The sequence below is a fragment of the Cinclus cinclus genome, chromosome 10, assembly GCF_963662255.1.
Source record: "Cinclus cinclus chromosome 10, bCinCin1.1, whole genome shotgun sequence".
NCBI classification, from domain to species: domain Eukaryota; kingdom Metazoa; phylum Chordata; class Aves; order Passeriformes; family Cinclidae; genus Cinclus; species Cinclus cinclus.
This window is the reverse complement of record NC_085055.1, coordinates 1,996,350-2,017,112: the sequence shown is the minus strand read 5'-3', so window position 1 is coordinate 2,017,112 and position 20,763 is coordinate 1,996,350. Positions and strand designations below refer to the sequence as shown.

Genomic DNA, 20,763 nt, shown 5'->3' with positions numbered 1-20,763 from the left:
GTATATCAATATATCAATATATCAGTATATCAATATATCAGTGTATCAGTATATCAATATATCAGTATATCAGTGTATCAGTATATCAGTGTATCAGAATGTCAGATTGTCAGTATATCAATATATCAGTATATCAGTGTATCAGTATATCAGTATATCAGTATATCAATATATCAATATATCAATATATCAGTGTATCAGTATATCAATATATCAGTATGTCGATATATCAGTATATCAGTGTATCAGTATATCAATATATCAGTATATCAGTGTATCAGTATATCAATATATCAATATATCAGTATATCAATATATTAAAGTATCAATACATCAATATATCAATATATCAGTATATTAATATATCGATATATCAGTATATCAGTATATGAATATATCACTATATCAATATATCAATATATGAATATATAAGTACATCAGTATATCAATATATCAATATGTCAGTATATCAATATGTCAATATATCAATACATCAGTACATCAATATATCAGTATATTAATATATCAATACATCACTATATCAATACATCACTATGTCAATATATCAGGATATCAATATATGAATATATTGATATATCAGTATATGAATATATCAATACATCAATATATCAATATATCAGTATACCAGTACATCACTATATCAATACATCAATACATCAACATATCAATATACCAGTCTGCCTCTTCATGCTTTCATATTTCAAATAAAAATTCAGAATAAACCCATTAACGTTTGATTCCAGTTCCCCGCCTCATCTTTCACAATTCCAAACAAAAATTCCAGAACAAAAATACCCCAACCAACCCATTAAAAATTTACCCGCCGAATCCCTAAAACCCTCTCCTGTGAACCTGCACTGAATTCCCTGACTCTTCTCACCTGGGTTGGGTGACACCCGCCCGCTGTAACCCCGACCCCAATCGCCGCGGCGCGCTAATGAACGAATTAACGAATTAAGGAACTAACGAATGAATGACTGGATGAACCCTTCTCCCGCAGTCGGCGGCGGAGTACGTGAAGTCGCGGCTGCCCGAGGTGCTGAAGCAGCACCTGCAGGACTACGAGCGGGACAAGGAGCACAGCGTGCTGTCCTACCAGAGCATCCTGCAGCAGCAGATCCTCTCCATCGACAGGGAGATGCTCCAGAAACTCGCCGTGTCCTATGACGAAGCAGGTATGGAGGGGCTGCGCTGAAATTCGCGTTTTGCCGCTCAAAAAATGGCCCGGTTTTTAGACTTTCCTAAATGACTTGTGCACGTTGAGCTTTATTTGCGTTTTACCTCATCTCAGAAAATGGCCCGTTTTCGGGTTTTTTCCAAAATTCCTTGTGCAGGTTGAGCTTTATTTAGGTTTTATCACATCAAAAAAAAATGGACGGTTTTCGGTTTTTTCCCAAATTCCTTGTGCAGGTTGAGCTTTTGTTCTCATTTTTGTAAATATTTATTGAAGAGGTTCTTTAGAATTCGCATTTTACTGCATCCCAAAAAATGGCTGATTTTTGGTTTCTCCCAAATTCCTTGTGCAGGTTGAGCTTTTGTTCTCATTTTTGTAAATATTTATTGAAGAGGTTCTTTATAATTCACATTTTACTGCACCAAAAAATGGCTGATTTTCGATTTCTCCCAAATTCCTTGTGCAGGTTGAGCTTTATTTACGTTTTATCACATCAAAAAAAATGGCCGGTTTTCGGTTTTTTCCCAAATTCCTTGTGCAGGTTGAGGTTTTTTCCTAATTTTTGTAAATATTTATTGAAGAGGTTCTTTATAATTCGCATTTTACTGCATCCCAAAAAATGGCTGATTTTTGGTTTCTCCCAAATTCCTTGTGCAGGTTGAGCTTTTGTTCTCATTTTTGTAAATATTTATTGAAGAGGTTCTTTAGAATTCACATTTTACTGCACCAAAAAATGGCTGATTTTCGGTTTCTCCCAAATTCCTTGTGCAGGTTGAGCTTTATTTACGTTTTATCACATCAAAAAAAATGGCCGGTTTTCGGTTTTTTCCCAAATTCCTTGTGCAGGTTGAGGTTTTTTCCTAATTTTTGTAAATATTTATTGAAGAGGTTCTTTATAATTCGCATTTTACTGCATCCCAAAAAATGGCTGATTTTTGGTTTCTCCCAAATTCCTTGTGCAGGTTGAGCTTTTGTTCTCATTTTTGTAAATATTTATTGAAGAGGTTCTTTAGAATTCACATTTTACTGCACCAAAAAATGGCTGATTTTCGGTTTCTCCCAAATTCCTTGTGCAGGTTGAGCTTTATTTACGTTTTATCACATCAAAAAAAATGGCCGGTTTTCGGTTTTTTCCCAAATTCCTTGTGCAGGTTGAGGTTTTTTCCTAATTTTTGTAAATATTTATTGAAGAGGTTCTTTATAATTCGCATTTTACTGCATCCCAAAAAATGGCTGATTTTTGGTTTCTCCCAAATTCCTTGTGCAGGTTGAGCTTTTGTTCTCATTTTTGTAAATATTTATTGAAGAGGTTCTTTAGAATTCACATTTTACTGCACCAAAAAATGGCTGATTTTCGGTTTCTCCCAAATTCCTTGTGCAGGTTGAGCTTTATTTACGTTTTATCACATCAAAAAAAGTGGCCAGTTTTCGGTTTTTTCCCAAATTCCTTGTGCAGGTTGAGCTTTATTTACGTTTTATCACATCAAAAAAAGTGGCCGGTTTTCGGTTTTTTCCCAAATTCCTTGTGCAGGTTGAGCTTTTGTTCTCATTTTTTAAAATATTTATTGAAGACGTTCCTTACAATTCACATTTTATTGCCCAAAAAATCACCCATTTTCAGTCTTTCCCCAAATTCCTTGAGCAGGCTGAGCTTTTGTCCTCATTTCTGGGAAATATTTATTTTTCCTGCTGTAATTCCTTATAATTCACGTTTTATTGCCAAAAACACCCCAAAATCTCTGATTTTCAGTCTTCACCTAAACACCAGGCTGAACTTTTCTTTCCTGCATTGCTCCCACATTTTATTTTATTTATTTTTTTCTCTTTTTCCATCACCAATAACTGATTTTTGGGCTTTCCCACAGAATGGAGAGGGCAGGCACAAAACCCGATTTTAAACACGACGCGAGGCCATGGGCACCCAAACCCAGGCAATTTTGGAGGCTTTTTTAACACAGTTTTCTGACCTGATATTTACTTTTTTAATAGCATTTTGTTTTCAGGCATTTAAAATCCCTTCCAGCATTTAGATCCTTCTGCAAATTCCACCTCACACGAGGATTGTGGGTTCTCAAAGGCCAGCAGAGATAAAATAAAGGTGCAAAATATTTCATTTATCATTATAACATGCTTTTAACGATGAATAAAAAATAAACTTCAAAGGTAGGTGATTTTTGTTGATCTTTCCCACTCCAAAAAATTTTGTAATTTTTTTTTTTTTCCCCTTAGTTTGGTCGCTCCAGCTCCTCTCCAAATATTTTCGTTTATAGGGGTTTGTTAGGGAGGAAGAAGTGCAGGGAAATTACTGGGGAAAAAAATGAAGGGCAAAAAATGAAGGAAAAAAATTTAAGGAAAATGAAGGGGAAAAAATGGAGCAAAAAAAAAATGAAGGAAAAAATAAATGAAGGGAAAAAAATGAAGTGAAAAAATGAAATGAAAAAAGGGAAGAAAAAAAAAGAAGGAAAATTAAGGAAAAAATGGAGAAAAAAATGTAGGAAAAGCTGAGGGAAAAAATAAATGAAGGGAAAAAATGAAGGGAAAAAGTGAAGGGGAAAAAATGAAGGAAAGAAAAAATGAAGGAAAGAAAAAATGAAGGGGAAAAATGGAGGGAAAAAAATGAAGGAAAAAAAAATGAAGGGGAAAAAAATGAAGGCAAAAAAATGAAGGAAGAAAATGAAGGGGGAAAATGAAGGAAAAATGAAGGAAAGAAAAAATGAAGGGAAAAAATGAAAGAAAAAAATTAAGGGGAAGAAATAAAGGGGGAAAAAATGAAGGGAAAAAAATGAAGAAAATAAGGAAAGAAGTCAAAAAAAAATGAAGGGAAAAAATGAAGGAAAAAAAAAATGAAGGAAAAATGAAGGGGAAAAAATGGAGGAAAAAAATGAAGGGAAAGAAAATGAAGGAAAAACATTTAAAAAATTAAGGAAAAAACTGAATGAAAAAATGATGGAAACAAAAATGATGGGGGAAAAATGAAGGGAAAAAATGAAGAAAAAAAAATGAACAGAAAAAAAATGAAGGAAAAAATGCAAAAAAAAAAAAAACGGAAAAAAATGAAGGAAAAACCCGTTTGAACCTGTCTGAATACACTGCTGGTGGTGAGAGGGGAGAAAAGAGAATTTTCCTGGCCGGGGATGATGCCTGGCCTGGAGCCCCGGCTGCTTCCCCCTCGGGCTGGAGCTCCATTTTCTGCAATTCCCGCTCCGGGGACGGCAGGGCTCGGGCGCTGACCGCAGCAGGGCGTGCTGGATGGGGAAGAGCTTCCACAACTTTTCCATCTGGGAATTCTCCCCCATCCCCCTTGGAGGGACCGTTTCGCAGCCCCGGGTCGTTCCCTCCTCCCGGGGTGTTCCCACGGTGGTTGGAGTTCAGCTGCATCCGTTTGCCGGAATAAAGCTCAAACGCTCCGAATCTGGCACAATTTTGGGGGTGAATTTGGCTTTTCTGGCAACACGCAACATTAACGGACTCCGCATCCCAATGCCAATCTTCCCCTCTCTTTGTGGATTTTCCTTAGGGAATCAATCCATCAGAGACACAAATATAAAATGAGTTTGTCTGGAGGTAATCAAACGACGGCAAGATTTTTGGTGAGGTTTGAGTAAGGAAGGTTTGAAAAATGAAAAGGAGGCCAGAAGTGACAGATGGGGACAAATCCTCTCCTAATCTCCAAATCCTTTCGTTTAAAAGTGGCGTTCCTGACTAGCTGAGGCTGCGGTGATTCCGTGCAGGAATCTTTTCTCCCAGCAAAGCTTTGCTGGCTCCTAATCCCATTGCTTTGATTTAGAGCATCCCTGAACACCTGAGGTGCTCGGTGCCTGATCCGTGCTAAATTTGGGTTATTTAAAGGCATTTTGGCATTTTATTCTGGTGTGCCAGGGAATTCCAGCCTGCTGGGAGCTGGTTTTGTCCTGTGGGAAATGTTTGTTTTTTCCTTAATGGGTGGCCCTTCTTCCTGGAGAAATTGAGTTTCATTATTGCATAACAACAACCACAGAAGGAAAAAAGAGATGGGATTTATTTTTCCCTGCTGTCAAGGAGTCCTGGGAGATATTGATATTTAGGGATTTATTGATATTTAGAGATTGTATCCAGAGCCAGGTGTCAGCCCCAGACTGGGTTTTTTACCTGATATCTGCTAAATCCATATATATATATATATATATATATATGTATATATTTATATATTTATATATGTATAAAATAAAATATATATATTTATAATATAAATATATTCAGTTTATATTATATATTATGTAAATATATAAATATTGTAAAGTAATTTATAAAATTATATAATATGTATTAATATATATTCTATATAAGATATACATTATAAATTTATATTATTTATATTATAAATAAAAATACATTTATACTTTTATATATATGTGGATATAGTGTATACCATATATATTTATATATATTTATATTTTTAATATACATTTTTCTATATTATTATATATTTATATGTATGGGGTACTGCTGAGGACTATATATATATATGGGTTTTGGCTGAGGGCGGATGGGAACTGGAAAGGAAATGGGAAATGGGAGAAGGGAAATGGGAGAAGGGAAATGGGACGAAGGAAATGGGAGAAGGGAAATGGAAAATGGGAAAAGGGAAATGGGAGGAGGGAAAGGGAAATGGGAAAAGGGAAATGGAAGAAGGAAAATGGGAAAAGGGGAATGGGAAATGGGAAGAGGGAAAGGGAAAAGGGAAATGGGAAATGGGAGGAGGGATAGGGAAAAGGGAAATGGGACAAGAGAAAGGGAAATGGGAGAAGGGAGAAGGGAAATGGGAAATGGGAGAAGGGAAAAGGGAAATGGGAGAAGGGAGAAGGGAAATGGGAGAAGGAAAATGGGAAAGGGGAATGGGAAAAGGGCAAAGGGAAATATTCCAGCCATTTCAGGCTCTCTGTTAACGTGGGCTCACACAGCCGCAGGTCTCATTTCCCAGTCCTGGAATTCTGTCCCAGCTCCCCACGCTGGCGTTCTGGGGCAGGATCCGGGGCAGGAGCTGGGGCAGGATCCGGGGCAGGATCCGGGGCAGGAGCTGGGGCAGGATCCGGGGCAGGATCCGGGGCAGGATCCGGGGCAGGAGCTGGGGCAGGATCCGGGGCAGGATCCGGGGCAGGATCTGGGGCAGGAGCTGGGGCAGGAGCCGGGGCAGGATCCGGGGCAGGAGCTGGGGCAGGATCCGGGGCAGGATCCGGGGCAGGATCCGGGGCAGGATCCGGGGCAGGAGCTGGGGCAGGATCCGGGGCAGGATCCGGGGCAGGAGCCGGGGCAGGATCTGGGGCAGGATCCGGGGCAGGATCCGGGGCAGGATCCGGGGCAGGATCTGGGGCAGGATCCGGGGCAGGAGCTGGGGCAGGATCCGGGGCAGGATCCGGGGCAGGAGCCGGGGCAGGAGCTGGGGCAGGATCCGGGGCAGGATCTGGGGCAGAATCCGGGGCAGGATCCGGGGCAGGAGCGGGGGCAGGATCCGGGGCAGGATCCGGGGCAGGATCCGGGGCAGGAGCTGGGGCAGGATCCGGGGCAGGATCCGGGGCAGGAGCCGGGGCAGGATCCGGGGCAGGATCCGGGGCAGGATCTGGGGCAGGATCCGGGGCAGGATCCGGGGCAGGAGCTGGGGCAGGATCCGGGGCAGGATCCGGGGCAGGAGCTGGGGCAGGAGCCGGGGCAGGAGCTGGGGCAGGATCCGGGGCAGGATCCGGGGCAGGAGCTGGGGCAGGATCCGGGGCAGGAGCCGGGGCAGGATCCGGGGCAGGAGCTGGGGCAGGAGCTGGGGCAGGATCCGGGGCAGGATCCGGGGCAGGAGCCGGGGCAGGATCCGGGGCAGGATCCGGGGCAGGATCCGGGGCAGGATCCGGGGCAGGATCCGGGGCAGGAGCGGGGGCAGGATCCGGGGCAGGATCCGGGGCAGGAGCTGGGGCAGGATCCGGGGCAGGATCCGGGGCAGGATCCGGGGCAGGAGCTGGGGCAGGATCCGGGGCAGGATCCGGGGCAGGAGCTGGGGCAGGATCCGGGGCAGGATGGGGACGCTGTGCTGCTCAGGAATGCCCGCTGACCCTGTCTCGTCCCACCGCAGGCACCACGTGTCTGATCGCGCTGCTGTCCGACAAGGAGCTCACCGTGGCCAACGTGGGCGACTCGCGGGGCGTGCTGTGTGACAAGGATGGCAACGCCATCCCCCTGTCCCACGACCACAAACCCTACCAGCTGAAGGAGAGGAAGAGGATCAAAAGGGCTGGTGAGTTCTTGGGAGAATCCGCTTTTTATCTGTTGGTAAAATGGGATGAGGTGTCAGCAGATCAGATCTCTCCTTTTCCACCCAAAATTCCAGTGGGGTGTCACGGGGCAGAGACATCAGCAGATCAAATCTCTCCTTTTCCACCCAAAATTCCAGTGGGATGTCACAGGATAGAGGTGGTGCCAGATCGCATTTCCCATTTTCCACCCAAAATTCCAGTGGGATGTCGCAGGACAGCTGGTCCAGCCCTTAAGCAGCTGCCTGGGGTAGGGAGAGCATCCTTCAACAGCCCAGTGAGCATCCCTTGGGATCTCCACATGGATAACCAGGAACACCCCAGGAGCTTCAGCCCCAGCCCTGCCCAAAGCCTGGCTTTGAGAGCCCTGGTCTGAGCCTGAGGGAGGTTTAGTGCTAGAATCAGCAGAGCATGAATCTACCCCATCCAAGCTGGTTTTTATTCCCAGATAATGAGCACAAGCATGGAAATCGTGGCAGGAATAGAGGGAAAGAAACCTTCCCACAATAAATCTTCCTTGTTTTCATCACTTGTCACTTTAGCCACCTCCTGGGCTGGAAGTTACACCGGGATCATCAGTTTTAACCAATTAAGCCAATTCTCCTTGGATTCCTCAAAGTCTTTTTGGAATCCATTCCTGGTTTGGCTCCCACAGCAGCAGCAAATTCTCTGGTGGAAAAAAGAAGTTCCTGTGATTTACGTTAACCCTCCACTGAGCATTGCCCCAGCACTGCAGGGCCTCTCCCCCCTCCAAAATGGGAATAACAAGTTTTTCCATGAATATAAAACATTTGAAAGCGCTCAGGTTATCAGTGTGCATAAATACCTGTCCTCACAAACATTGGGGTGTCAGGGTTCGCCCTCACTGCTTTCTTCTGCCAAATTCCAAGTGGTTTCCTAAGGAATTGTGTGCCGCAGGAATTCCTGTGCTGTTCCAGAAGCTGGGGGTTTCTCTGGGGGAGAGCAGAGCTCTTCCTGGGGACAACAGAGCCATTTTTGGGTACAACAGAGCTATTCCTGGGGAAAGCAGAGCCATTCCTGGGTACAGCAGAGCCATTCCTGGGGACGGCAGAGCTATTACTGATGTTGCAATCCAGCTCTTCTCCGCAGCGCTCCGAGATCTACCAAAGTCACCTCCTGCATTCTGAGCTCTGTAACCCCTCAGGATGAATTTTTAGGGGGTCTGGCAGGAAGCAGAGAGCTGCTTGGATGTTCCAAAGAGCTGCTTGGATATTCCCAAGAGTTTCTTGGATATTCCCGAGAGCTGCTTGGATGTTCCCAAGAGCTTTTTGGATGTTCCAGAGAGCTGCTTGGATATTCCCAAGAGCTGCTTGGATATTCCAGAGAGCTGCTTGGATGTTCCCAAGAGCTTTTTGGATGTTCCAGAGAGCTGCTCTGAGCGTTGCTGTCTCTCCCCAGGTGGATTCATCAGCTTCAATGGCTCGTGGCGCGTGCAGGGCATCCTGGCCATGTCGCGCTCGCTGGGCGATTACCCCCTGAAGAACCTGAACGTGGTGATCCCTGATCCTGACATCCTGAGCTTTGACCTGGACAAACTGCAGCCAGAGTTCATGATCCTGGCCTCGGACGGGCTGTGGGACGCCTTCAGCAACGAGGAGGCCGTGAGGTTCATCAAGGAGCGCCTGGACGAGCCGCACTTCGGGGCCAAGAGCATCGTGCTGCAGTCCTTCTACAGAGGCTGTCCCGACAACATCACAGTCATGGTGGTGAAGTTCAGGAACAGCAGCAAAGCAGAGGAGCAGCAGTGAGGAGCCCCCGGGCCCATCAGGACTCAGAACAGTTTGCCTGCAGTAGGAAGCTCTAGAAACGCCGCCGGGGCTCTCGCGGGAGGAACAGATCTCTCTGGGCTCTGCTCTTGGCTTGACAAAAGGAGCAATACCACAAATCCATGCTGAGCCACCACAAGAATCCAGTTTGTCCCCGTGTCCCTGCCTCCTGTGCCCTCGCTGCTCCTTAGGAACCGACTGGAACCTGCCATTTCTCATTTTCTTTCCCAGTCCTGTGTAGATTTTTGGTTTGATTCCTCCCCCTCTCAGGGGCACGGCACGGGCAGGGCAGTGCTGCTGCTTTTCCCTGGTGGGTGTTACTGCTCAGAAGCTGCTCTCACGTTCCTCATCTCTGTAAGCTGCAGTGATAAGGGTGGACAGGAGAAGGGTTTGAGATGTGAAGGAGGAAGAGGAGCCAACTCTCAGCCTGCTGCCGCTGCTGGCTCTCGCTTTGTTCGACCTCTCCCCAGAATAAACCCCTGCCAAGCATGTGAGTAGGTAGAGCTCCTGAATTACCACGTTCATTCAGGCTGTGCATTGCTCTAGAACACTTCTTCTAGGCCATATCATATCCAAACCAAGTAATGGTGAACTTCAGCAAAATCCTGGGAGTCCTGAACCTCCTGGATGGGAGCAGAGCTCAGCTGGGATAGCAGAATGTCCGTCCTTCACTGAGAATCACCCTGACCTTATTTCTGTGGACTTGGAAAGTGATGTGAGAGGATGTGCATTTCACTGGTGACTGTTGGGAGCTCATCCAAGCGTTCCTCAGACCTACCTAGCTAGAAGTCAAGGCTGTGAAAGACTTCCTTGTACCACTGCAGATGGATTTGTGGTGTTAATCCCAGGGCAGACCCCTCTGGAGCCGGCTTTTGGGACGACCTGCAAATGCCAGGCAGCATCAATGCACTGTAGAGATGAAAGGTTGTGTTAAATCTAGATTTTAAAAGTGTGTTTAGGTCTAACTTTCAGTATTTAATTGTATTTTGGGATCTGTGACTGCTGTAAGCTGGAACGAGGACAGTTTGAGTTTGCTGCACCTCTGGTGGCAGCTGCGTCGTGGGAGAGGGACAGGGCAGGCAGGAATTTGGATGGGATTTGGATATCCTTATCCTGCCTGACAGAAGTCATTGGGATCTCCCCCAGAGCGTGGTCCTGGACAATCTGCTCAAGTCTTCAGGGTGATGGAGGCTGCCTGTGTTTGGGTCTGGAGGTGGACCAGGGATGCGATGGCATTGCCTGTTCCTTGGGAAAGTCCAATATTTATTCCTCATTTCCCAGCTTCCTGGCACCCACAGCTCACCTGCAGGGGTTTGGGGGGAGGCTGAGCTGTTCTGGGCAGGTGCTGAGGGGGTCGGGGTCTCTCAAGGCAAAAATCAAAGAGCACAAATTTCTGCTCGAGAAGGAATCCCCATCTCTGTCTTTCCAGTTTTGTCCCTAGGTTGCCTCTCCCCCAACAAAGGTCCCTCCTCTAATTTGTCTGGGGATAATTAATTGGCTCTGGTGGTATTTCCAGTGCTGTGCAAAATGTGTCTGGATCCCTTTGCTCATCCTGAACTCCAGGGAGAGCCCCTGAGAAGTGTCCAGCGGCCTCTGGAGCAGCAGGCTCAGCCTGCCCTGCTCCTTTCCCAGAGGATGGGAGCTTCCTGATGTTCTCCATCCCCTGCGCCGTGCCCTCGTGCCCTCGGTGGGTCTGAGGTGCAGCCTGGCTGCTCAGTTAGCAGCTAACAGGAAACTGGAATAACTGCGGTTGTTCCAGTGTGAAAAGGTAGCTGAGGAGAGAGCGCTGGGAAATGCAAGCCTGGGGTGATGATTCCATGGGAATGCTGGATCCTGTGGGCTGGGAATGGCACAGCAGCAGTGCTGGAGCGGCTCCAGAGTGCTCAGAGTGTGAAGTTTGCCTTGCCTGGCTCCTTCACTGGAGACATTCCTGTTGTGCCTTTCCTTTGGAGGGCACAGCTGCCCTGGGAAAAGGGGAATTCCAGCCAGCAGCCCTAAAGGAGAGGGATGTTTGTGTCCAGGGACATCTCCAGTAACCCGCCGTGGGCACTGCAGAAGATGGAATGACGGTCATTCCCAGAAAAACAGGATAGGGAACAGCATGGGATGGGAGCTGCTGGCTGCACGGAGCATCCCAAGGTCCCTCATTCCTGAGGGATCCATCACCTCTGGAGCACAGCTGGCTGCCTGCCCCTGCAGCACTGGGACAGCCGGGAAAACGGGCTGGCAGGAATTCCCGGGCAGGAGGGGGCACAGGGAGAGCAGCTGGCGCTGGAAGGGAGGCACACTCGGAGGATTTAGCAACACTCGGAGGATTTAGCAAGCCCAGCAGGGCGGGAGTGGTTTGCAGGACTGCCTGGGCCATTCCAGGATCATTCCCTGTCACTGCAGCCGTGTCAACCTCCGAGGTGGGTTCAGCACCTCTGGTTTCCTGCGCCCCCTCCCTGGCCAAAGCCATCCATGCCGATGATCTCTGCTTAGCCTGGGCGTTTTTGCTTTCATTGCTTCTTTAAAAAGGAGCTTCAGCTGCTCCAGGTTTAACGAGGAAGGACTGATGGAGGTGAGAGGCTTTGTGCGCTCTCCACATCCACGTGCAGTGCCTACCTGTGCTCCCAGCTGGAAGGTTTGGAAGTTTTTCCTCCCAAATCGAGGCATTCCCGACTTCCCAGCCAAAATTTGTGCCAAACCCTGCGGTGATACAGCTGGAGGCTGCCAAGATGAATTCCTTGTACATACTGCTTATGCAAGCTGACCAACCCAGGGTTCTCCCACTGCCTTAACACTCCATCCTCCCACCTGGGAAGGGTTGCCAGGTGCTGTGGGCAGGAATGTCCCGCTGGCTGTGGCACAAGGGCTCCAGCACTGCAGCTTTCCTGCTGCTCTCCTCTCCCAAACCAGGGAGTGCTGCCTTTGGCACAGCTGGGAGCTCCTCCTGCCTGCTCATCCAGGCCAAGTTGAGTGGCTCGGTGTCTTTGGGGACATCTGGAGCCTCAGGGCACAGAGTGTGGAGTGGCTGCCAGAGAGCATCCTCCAGGGTGACAGAGTGGACCTTGAAGCACTCAGCTGGGCCAGTGCTGGGGAATCCAGCTGTTCCCAGGGGTGTCCCAGCTCACTCCCCTGGGGTGTTCTGGTGGTCCTCGGCCCGGAGCACGGATTTCCATGGAGTTCATCCATCCCTCAGACTGAATTCCTGGCTGTCCCAGCCTGTCCCTGGCGGTGGGGACAGCCAGGTTTGGTGGCACCATGGCTCCTTCTGCTGGCCTGACATTCCCACAAATCCCACAGCAGCCCTGGGAGAAAGGATTTCAACTCCCACTGCCGCTGTTGGTGCAGGGTTAAACCATTTCCGGAGGTGAAATTAAAAATATCGTGAAGATTTTAGAATCCAGAAGTCAGAATTCAAGTGTTGGCTGCAGAAACAGCAATGCCACAGCCTAAAAAATAAAAAACAAAAGAGCATTTTGTGTCTACAAAACAGCCCTGCTTTAAATATGGATTTATTGCTAATGTAGCTGATATTTGTTTTACACAGAGAAGCATTTAGTCAGTGATTATACTAGAGGGGAAAAAAAAAAAAAAACCACCTCACCAGCCTTTCATCTCCCAAAGCAGGATTTTAGGCCTCGGTACAAAATTCCAAGTGAGAGTGTTCTGCTGGAATTTGGCCACTGCAGAGCCCAGAGCTCTTGTGCCCAATATATTCATAAACGGCCTTTCTAAAACCCACAGAGAAAATGATCTGTACGGTTCATAATGAGCTGTTAATAATTTATTTTTACAGTGCTGACTGGACACAGCTTAGGGGAGCAGGTGGATAAATACAGAATTTTCCTGAGGCAGTTTAAAAATTCCAGGGATCAGCTGTGTCCAGGCCTGGAGGATAACCTGGGTGCTCTGGAAAAAAAAACCTGGTGGGTGCATCTGAAGCCTCTCCAGAAACACCAACATAGGTTTGAGGGCAATTCTTGAGGGATTTCATGGATTTGAGCAGCTCCTGTGTCTGCTCTGCTCAGTCCTGAGGAATTTGGAGCCAGGGGATTTTTAAGGTCCCTTCCAACCCAAACCAGTCTGGGATTCTGGGAATTATCTGAGCAATAGGGAACTATTTTTCCAAGCATATTTAATGGCCATGCCTGCATTTTTTTGAAGCCTGTGGAGTTGCATCCATGGACGAAGGCGGATTCTCCATTTTCCAGCCTGCTCTGACAGCAGTCACCCCATAAATGTGAGGCAGAATTTAGGGGAATACCCCAAACATCCTGTTATACTGACCAAAGGGAATGCTGCCCCTATATATAAATCCTGTACCATTTACTGGGAATTAATTTGTTCCAGGATACACACAAAGCATTGCAGGATTTTAATTCCTCTGAAATAAAATCCAGACTGAGAATTTCACATTGGAGCACACTTCTGCTCCCCAGCCAGCAGCAACTTCCAAACATCTCTGCCCAATGAACTATTATTTTTATTATCATTACTATTATTATTAGGCTTTTCAGGTCAGGAAACCCCACAATTTTCCTATCAAAATCACAAATATTTGGAATACAAATTAAATATTAAATACTGATTTAATGCAGCTGCACGAGGTAAAAAAACCTTTGGCTTTGGAAAACCTTCAGCCTGTGTTTTACACTTTGGTTTTAGTGCACTATTCTAGGCAGATGCAATAAAATTTGGGCCCCCCCCTTACTTCATGCCCAGATTATTTCATACTTTTAAGGTTTTTCACCTTTTGCCAGGCTGCTCACACTGAAAACTTCCCAAAGAATGGCTTTGGGCAGAAACAGGAGCTCAGTTAAGAATTTTACAGCCTTTTAAGCAATAATAAAGTCAGAATCAAATACAAGCCAGATTTGGAAATGAGATCTTTTATTTTTTTTTTTTAGGAAAACCAGGAGCAGGATGGATGTTTTTCATCCATCTGCTGGCACTGTAAATGACAATTAATTTCAGGTGGCACAAAGGGATCACTGTGTATAAACCTAAGCCTTGGAACCTGTGAGCAGTGTCAGAATTTGGGGCACAAAAACCCCAGATTCCTGCAGGTGACAGGAGAATTTCTGGCCATCCTCACCTGCCCAGGACTCTCATTCCTCCCTCCCCATGAGCACTCTCTGCTTTATCCATTTTCTGAAGGCAGCAGAGTAATTTATTTTTTTTTTGAAAAAGCAATACAAGCTGTGCTGTAGTATCAGTGTTCTTGTGGTAAATAATTTATTTCCAAGCGTTTCACATGGCAGGCTTAGAGAAAAAATACGGAGGGGTTTGGGGTTTCAGATGTGTAAACAATCACAGAACAAGGCAGTTCTCCCAGGACCTGATAGATCCCAGCTCCTAAACCCACGGCACAGCTGGAATTTCACCTGGATTTAGGAATACAAGGGCATCATTCCCTCTGTTATGCAATACTGTATTTCCTCCCCCTCCAAAAAAAAAAAATAAAATAAATTAAAAAAACAAAAGAAGCCTTTATTTTTTAAAAGCTTTGACCTTCTCACCATCAGAACACTGAACATCTGAAATCCTTGTCCAGAGAGTGTTGTCCCCAAGAGCTTTTTTTTTTTAACCCAAAAAAAAAAAAAAAAAAAAAAAAAAAACCACAAAAAACCCCACAAGCCCATCCTCAAACTCCAGCCCAGCCCCAGGTGCAGTTGTGGAGCAGAGCAAAACCCAGCACTGGCCATGAAGGCACTGGTGACCTCTCAGCCCTGCTCCTGGAGGTTTGGGCACCCCTGCACTGCCCAGAGTTCTGTAGTTCTGTCTCCAAGAGACAAAGGGGCTGTGGGGTTGTGCCAGCCCAAGGGGAATCCCTGGGAGCGTGGCCAGGACGTCTCTGGAGTCTCTCCCCGCCGTGTAGTGGACGTGTCCAGGTTAATTATGTTCATGCAACTGCAAATTCTGTATCGTTGTCCTAATTTAGAAGTGTAAACTACTGAGAACTGGGCCTTGCTGATACGAATAAAGTGATTAAAAACTGGTCTTTACACACAGGGCAGAGTTGGTCTTCTTTAAAATATCAATGGGGGAAATCCTTCCTTTTTTTTGTTTTTAAATTGGAATAAAAAAACTCATTTACAAGCAGGTATAAATCACAGCAGAAATGATTTTTCATCTTCCCCTGCAGGGTTTCAAAACTCCTGGGGCGCATCACATGCACAGAGGGGTGGAGGGATTGATGGTCCCAGTGTTTTTAGGATGTCCAAATTGTTCATGAGCTCAGCTTCATCTGCCTGCTCTGGGAGCACCAAAGCCATTCCATTTAATATGGACACACAAAGTGCACCACATTTCCAGCATTTCCCATCAGCTCCTACAGATCCCACAGGATTCCCCAGGTTGGGAACATTCCTGGAAGCGTTTTGGAGGTGACACATTGAAATACCAAGGTGTGACACACTCAGGAGGGTTACACAGAATAAAAAAGGTTGTGTTGGGTTAAATCTCATGCCGGGCAGAGATCAAATAATGGAGAGTGGCAATAAAACAATAAAAACAACGCAGGCAGGAATTTGGGAAGCTGCTTTCTTGGCATAAACATCTTTCCTCGGTGGCATTCTGTACGGTCCAGAAGATTCAGGGGGAAATCCCAGGGTTGCTCTGAGCAGGTGGAAAGGCAGCAGAGGCAGAAGGGACAGAGCACTCCAAGGCATCCTCTGGGTGTGGGATACACACATGGAAAAGTGCTCTGTGAATCCCTGTTTTATTGAAGAGCATTGGAATGCCTTGGAGGAATGCTGCCCCAGCAGTTGGAGTCATCTCTAGAGGCTACTCTCACACCAAGTTTCTAAATAAATCCACCATCAAAGGCAACTTTTGGAAGTGTTGGCTGACAATTCCTGCCAAAACTGGACCAGTTCCCTGGATGTAAGGCCGTGAACTGCAATCAAGTGCCTGTACTTACAGATATCAAAGTTGATTTTATAGAGAAAGAATTGTTCCGCATCTTGTGGAAGAGTGATGTTGACTTTGAGTATATTTAAGCAAATCCCCACATAAACATCCTCGAATTTCAGAGGTCTGACGTGGCCCATCAGCTCGTAAGTCCTCAGAGCCAGTTTTCCATCCAGGATGTATCCCAGCCCGCTGCAGTAGGGAGGATACAGCCTGAAGGGATACTCCTCATAGGAGATGAATCTTTTTCTGTCAAAGCCTCTGTAGGCAAAGTTCTCGATGAGGGGATAGCCGGTGAAAACGTCCCGTGAGGAATTCAGCTGCAGCAGGAGCTTCACCAGGTTGGGCGTGTTGATGAAGACGTCGACGTCGGTCTTCATGAAGAACCTGGCGTTGGAACAGAACTCGGAGAGCCACTGGAATGCCATGATGGTCTTCAGGGTGAGGTTGTCGTAAGTGTCCACGAAATCCTGGCGGATGATGTCCCCGTAGAGGATGCTCTCGTCCTCCACCGACAGCGCCGCCGCCCCGTCCTCCCTCCGCGCGTCCTGCCCCAGCAGGAACAGCGTCAGGATGCTCTGGCCCCACCAGGAATCCCGGGAGCCCCACGTGATCCTGATGGCCTGCCTGGCTTCCACGTCCCCGGGGCTGGAAGCCACCAGGATGACCAGGAAGGGGTCAAGGTCGGCGCAGCTGCGGCGCTCGCGCAGCGTGAACGGGCGCGGCTGCCGGTACACGGGCTCGTACTCGTAGAAGTAGAGCAGGTTCACGTTGTCCAGGGCAGTTTTGGAGGAGAGGGTGATGTACCACATGGTTACCAGGGAAAACGTCAGCAGCAACAGGAAAATCCATTTCAAGGGTCTCGTGCACAAGGCGCTGATCGGAGCTGGTGTCATGGTCGGGATGTGGTGGTGCCCCTCAGGATCTGTTCTACGAGTCCTGGAGCATCTTCCTTGCTGAAAAGGAAAAGGGAAAGTGACATGCAGAGTGCTTTTAGTCAGGTATTACCTCTTCCTTGTGTTGGATGAAGTTCCAGCTGGAATTGTGCTCTAATATTGATGCCTTAAGGTTTAGTTTTTATATTTTCCATTTTCTGTCCCGCACTGGTGTGTGCCTCTGAACTCCATATCAAGTGTTCCAAGTTCTCCTCACAGCTCAGCCCCACAAAACAATCCTTTTCCAGCCGCAGAACCAAGGACACCGCTGCAGCTTCACCCCAAAAAGTGCAAAGAGCAGAGAACTGAGGAGAGAATCTGGGAGGGTGGGACTGCAGAACCTGGAGCTGGGGTTGGACAATGAACCCCAAGGTGGGAATGAACCCAAACTTATAAAAGTGTGAAAATTCCTGACTCGGGCCCATCCTGTCCGGGCTCTTGCACTGCCCGAGGTGAATCCTTGGAAGGTTTTTAATAAATCCCTGCTTTATTCCTTGAGCTCTGCCCAGCCCCTGCTCCAGGGAGCCTCTCAGGCACCTCTATCCCAATCCAAGATTCCTGCTCCAGCTGTCAGCCCCTGATCCCAGGATGGCAGCAGGACACGGAGCCACTGCCCAGCAAGGTTTTCAGGGCGTTGAAAGCTCGTGGCTTTCCCCCTGGAAATGCCCCAGATTTCCACCCAGGATCCCGCTCCGAGGGCTGTGGATCCCTGGGATCTCAGCACGGCTCTGACTCCACCTCCAGGACAGAACCTGTGCACAAAACCCAACAACTGCTCAGGAAATGGATGATCAGAAGCCTCAGAATTTTGTAGTTTCTGTTAAAAGACAGGAAATCTGGCTGCTCTGCATGAGCTGGAGAACGTGGCACAGGAAAGCAAAAGTAAATGCTAATATTTCATTTTTGTTCAAGGCTTGAGCAGCTGCATGTTCCGAGGGGGAGGGGGAAGATAAAAATGAACTTCCTTAAATCAGGAGATGCACTGAAACTGTTTCTGACCAAAGTCAGGACAGTTTTTACCATTAGCCAGGCACGTTTTGGATTTGAGGCACACAGATCCTTCCAAAACTCTGTGGGATCTGTGCTGAAGCCGCTGCTCCAATGTCAGGATTAGAGATTGCAATGGATAAATGATCACAAAACTCAGTTTAAAACCAGACCCCAGGCCTGGACCCTCCAGTTCTGCTTTCACTGTATTTCCTTAAAGCCACACGTGGTCTATCATTTATTTTAGACATCTTTAAGACAAAATAATTCAGGTGCCTAACTGTGGGAATTCCAAACAGTTTCTGGTGTTTGCAGTAGTAATATCTATCCTGCAGGAGCACAGACAAAGACACAGGATGATGGAAGGTTTGATTTCACTGCACAATTAATTACTCTTTATCTTCAAAAATATCACCACAGAGCTCACAGATATTTTATATTTGATAAATAAATCCAACCCCCAGAACAACACTCCAGAATTTGATTTTCCAGAGCCCACCTGCCTCATGTTTCTGTGTAGGATCTGATTCTAAATGAATCATCCTTAAAGGAAGCATTTGGAGAACATTTCACCAACAATGGCCTTAAAATGGATGAAAGCAATTTTATAGAAAGCATTTAAATAGAAGAATCTGGGACTGATTAATCTGAAAATCAGTAATTAATTAATAGGAATCTTTTCTTTTTATGCATCAACCTGACTTTCAGTGGACAGAAGGAAAATACATGCTGGAAGAAAACAGCCCACGTTATGTATCAGTGCTTACTATTTGATTTTAGATCAATAACATTTATTTGATTATCAACTTTAAAGCATATTAGCAAACACTGATCAGCTTGATCAGTTCTTGGCTGCCTAATGGAAAAAAAAAACACTATAAATGTTTTGATTCTTTATAGAAAGAAAAGCCTGATTTCATGACACTGCGACCAATAAATCTGGAGACAAATCCTGAAAAAATCTAGGAAAACAATCATCAATCCAGGTCCTTCATGAAACCCCAGCCACACAGGGAAATAAATCCCCACCTTCTCCTATTCCAAGTGCTTAAAGCAGAGCGGGGAGGTCGAGGCAGCGAGGTCTGAGCACTTTGCTCAGTCACGGTGCAGGTGCAGCCCTTCCAGCTGCTCCTCCACCTCCAGGCTTTTTGCTGGCACTTTTTTCCCTTCCAGCTCTTACCAGGGTACTATTTCCATTTGTCTCCGAGCTGAGATTGTGCCAACAGATAAAAGTGGTGAACTTTGAAATAAATATGAGGCAACACAAGGTTCAGAATGCTCCACAGGGATTTAGATCCATCTCCCACACTGGTAGGGGATTGTGGAGTGTGGATGTGCTTGGCAGGAAAAAGGTGGGAAATTCTCATATTCATTAAAGATTACTAATTATAATAACCAATAGTCTAATATAATGATTTTTTTAAATACCATAATAATAGGCTTATAGGAAAATAAATAATTTTTAAAGCTACCAGCAGACATAATTTGGAAATATATTCTTTAAAGCTGGCTTTAAGGCCAGCCTGGAGCAGCCTGGCCTAAGGGAGGTGTCCCTGCACATGGCAGGGGTGAGCCAGATCATATTTAAGGTGCAAAGCAGCCATTGATTTTATGTTTTTAATCTTAAAACCAATCGAAACTAGAGGCAATTTTGCAATGTTCTAACTAAAACTTCAGGGGTTTTATTTAGAGGGTTGGGGTTTTTTTACCTTCACCATAGCCATGCTCTGACTCATGCCTGCCAAAAACATCCATCATTTATCCATCCATCCATCCATCCATCCATCCATCCATCCATCCATCCATCATCCATCCATCATCCATCCATCCCTGCTCTCCATGCCAGGCACCTTTTCCCAGTGCGGGATGAGCTGGGAGGTCCCAGCCAGGCAGAAGAGATGGGGATGGCTGCCAGGGGATGTGTCCAACTCTGAACCCGCTCCGAGCCTTTCCTAGATTTTCTGTCCAAACCCGGCAGCAGCCGAGCGGCGCTCGGAGCTCGCTCGCCCTGCGCGGGTGCCCTGAACTCATCTCACTGCGCCCCGGGGTGCCCGAGGGCCGTGTGCCCATCCCCATCCCATTATCCCATCCCCATCCCCTTATCCCATCCCTATCCCCATCCCATTATCCCATCCCCATCCCATTATCCCATCCCCATCCCATTATCCCATCCCCATCCCCATCCCCGGCCCCATTCCCGTACCGTGTCTCCTCTCGAGGAAGGAGCCGCCTCTTCTTCCGCCGAGCCGAGCGCCCGCAGCGAGCAGCCCCCGCTGCCCGCCCCTTCCCGGCTTCTCTCCGCCCTGCCCGGCTCCTTCTCTGGGGCTGCCCGGCTCCTTCCCTCCGGCTTCCAGGCTTCTTTCCTGGGGTTGCCCGGCTTCTCTCAGCCCTGTCCAGCTTCCCTCCCGTTCCCGGCTTCTTTCCCTCCCGTTCCCGGCTTCTTCCCTCCCTCCGTCCGTCCCTCCCTCCGGCACAGCGAGAGCAAAGGCCGGCCAGAGCCAGCGGAACTTCCTCCCCTTCCTGCCTCGGCCGCTGGAGGTGCCCCCAGTGAGAATTCCCAGCCCGTCCGTCACAGCTCGGAACCTCATGGAGCGCTGGGATATCGCGCCTGGACAATTTGGGAGAGCGCAGGGTTTACGCTGAGCCGTTCGGTTTCCGAAGTGCGGTGTTGGAGATCCGATCAGCGGGCG

General features: G+C 47.1%; 2 protein-coding genes across 2 annotated transcripts in view; one reads left to right on the top strand and one right to left on the bottom strand.

Annotated features, from left to right (window-relative positions):
• Window positions 1–9,236, top strand: part of PPM1L (protein phosphatase, Mg2+/Mn2+ dependent 1L) — a 67,319-nt gene extending 58,083 nt beyond the window's left edge. Inside the window, exons 2-4 of the mRNA XM_062499344.1 lie at window positions 1,022–1,196; window positions 7,290–7,451; window positions 8,887–9,236. Of these exons, the coding sequence (XP_062355328.1) occupies window positions 1,022–1,196; window positions 7,290–7,451; window positions 8,887–9,236 (687 nt within the window). The remainder of the gene's footprint in view (window positions 1–1,021; window positions 1,197–7,289; window positions 7,452–8,886) is intronic.
• Window positions 9,237–16,060: 6,824 nt separating this feature from the next.
• B3GALNT1 (beta-1,3-N-acetylgalactosaminyltransferase 1 (Globoside blood group)) lies at window positions 16,061–17,047 on the bottom strand. Its single transcript, XM_062499330.1, has one exon. The coding sequence runs from the start codon at window positions 17,045–17,047 to the stop codon at window positions 16,061–16,063; it is 987 nt and encodes a 328-aa protein (XP_062355314.1).
• Window positions 17,048–20,763: the final 3,716 nt, after the last annotated feature.

What these genes read in the sequence shown, in the direction of transcription:
- B3GALNT1 (XM_062499330.1), bottom strand. Translation starts at nt 17,047, where the DNA reads ATGACACCAGCTCCGATCAGCGCCTTGTGCACGAGACCCTTGAAATGG.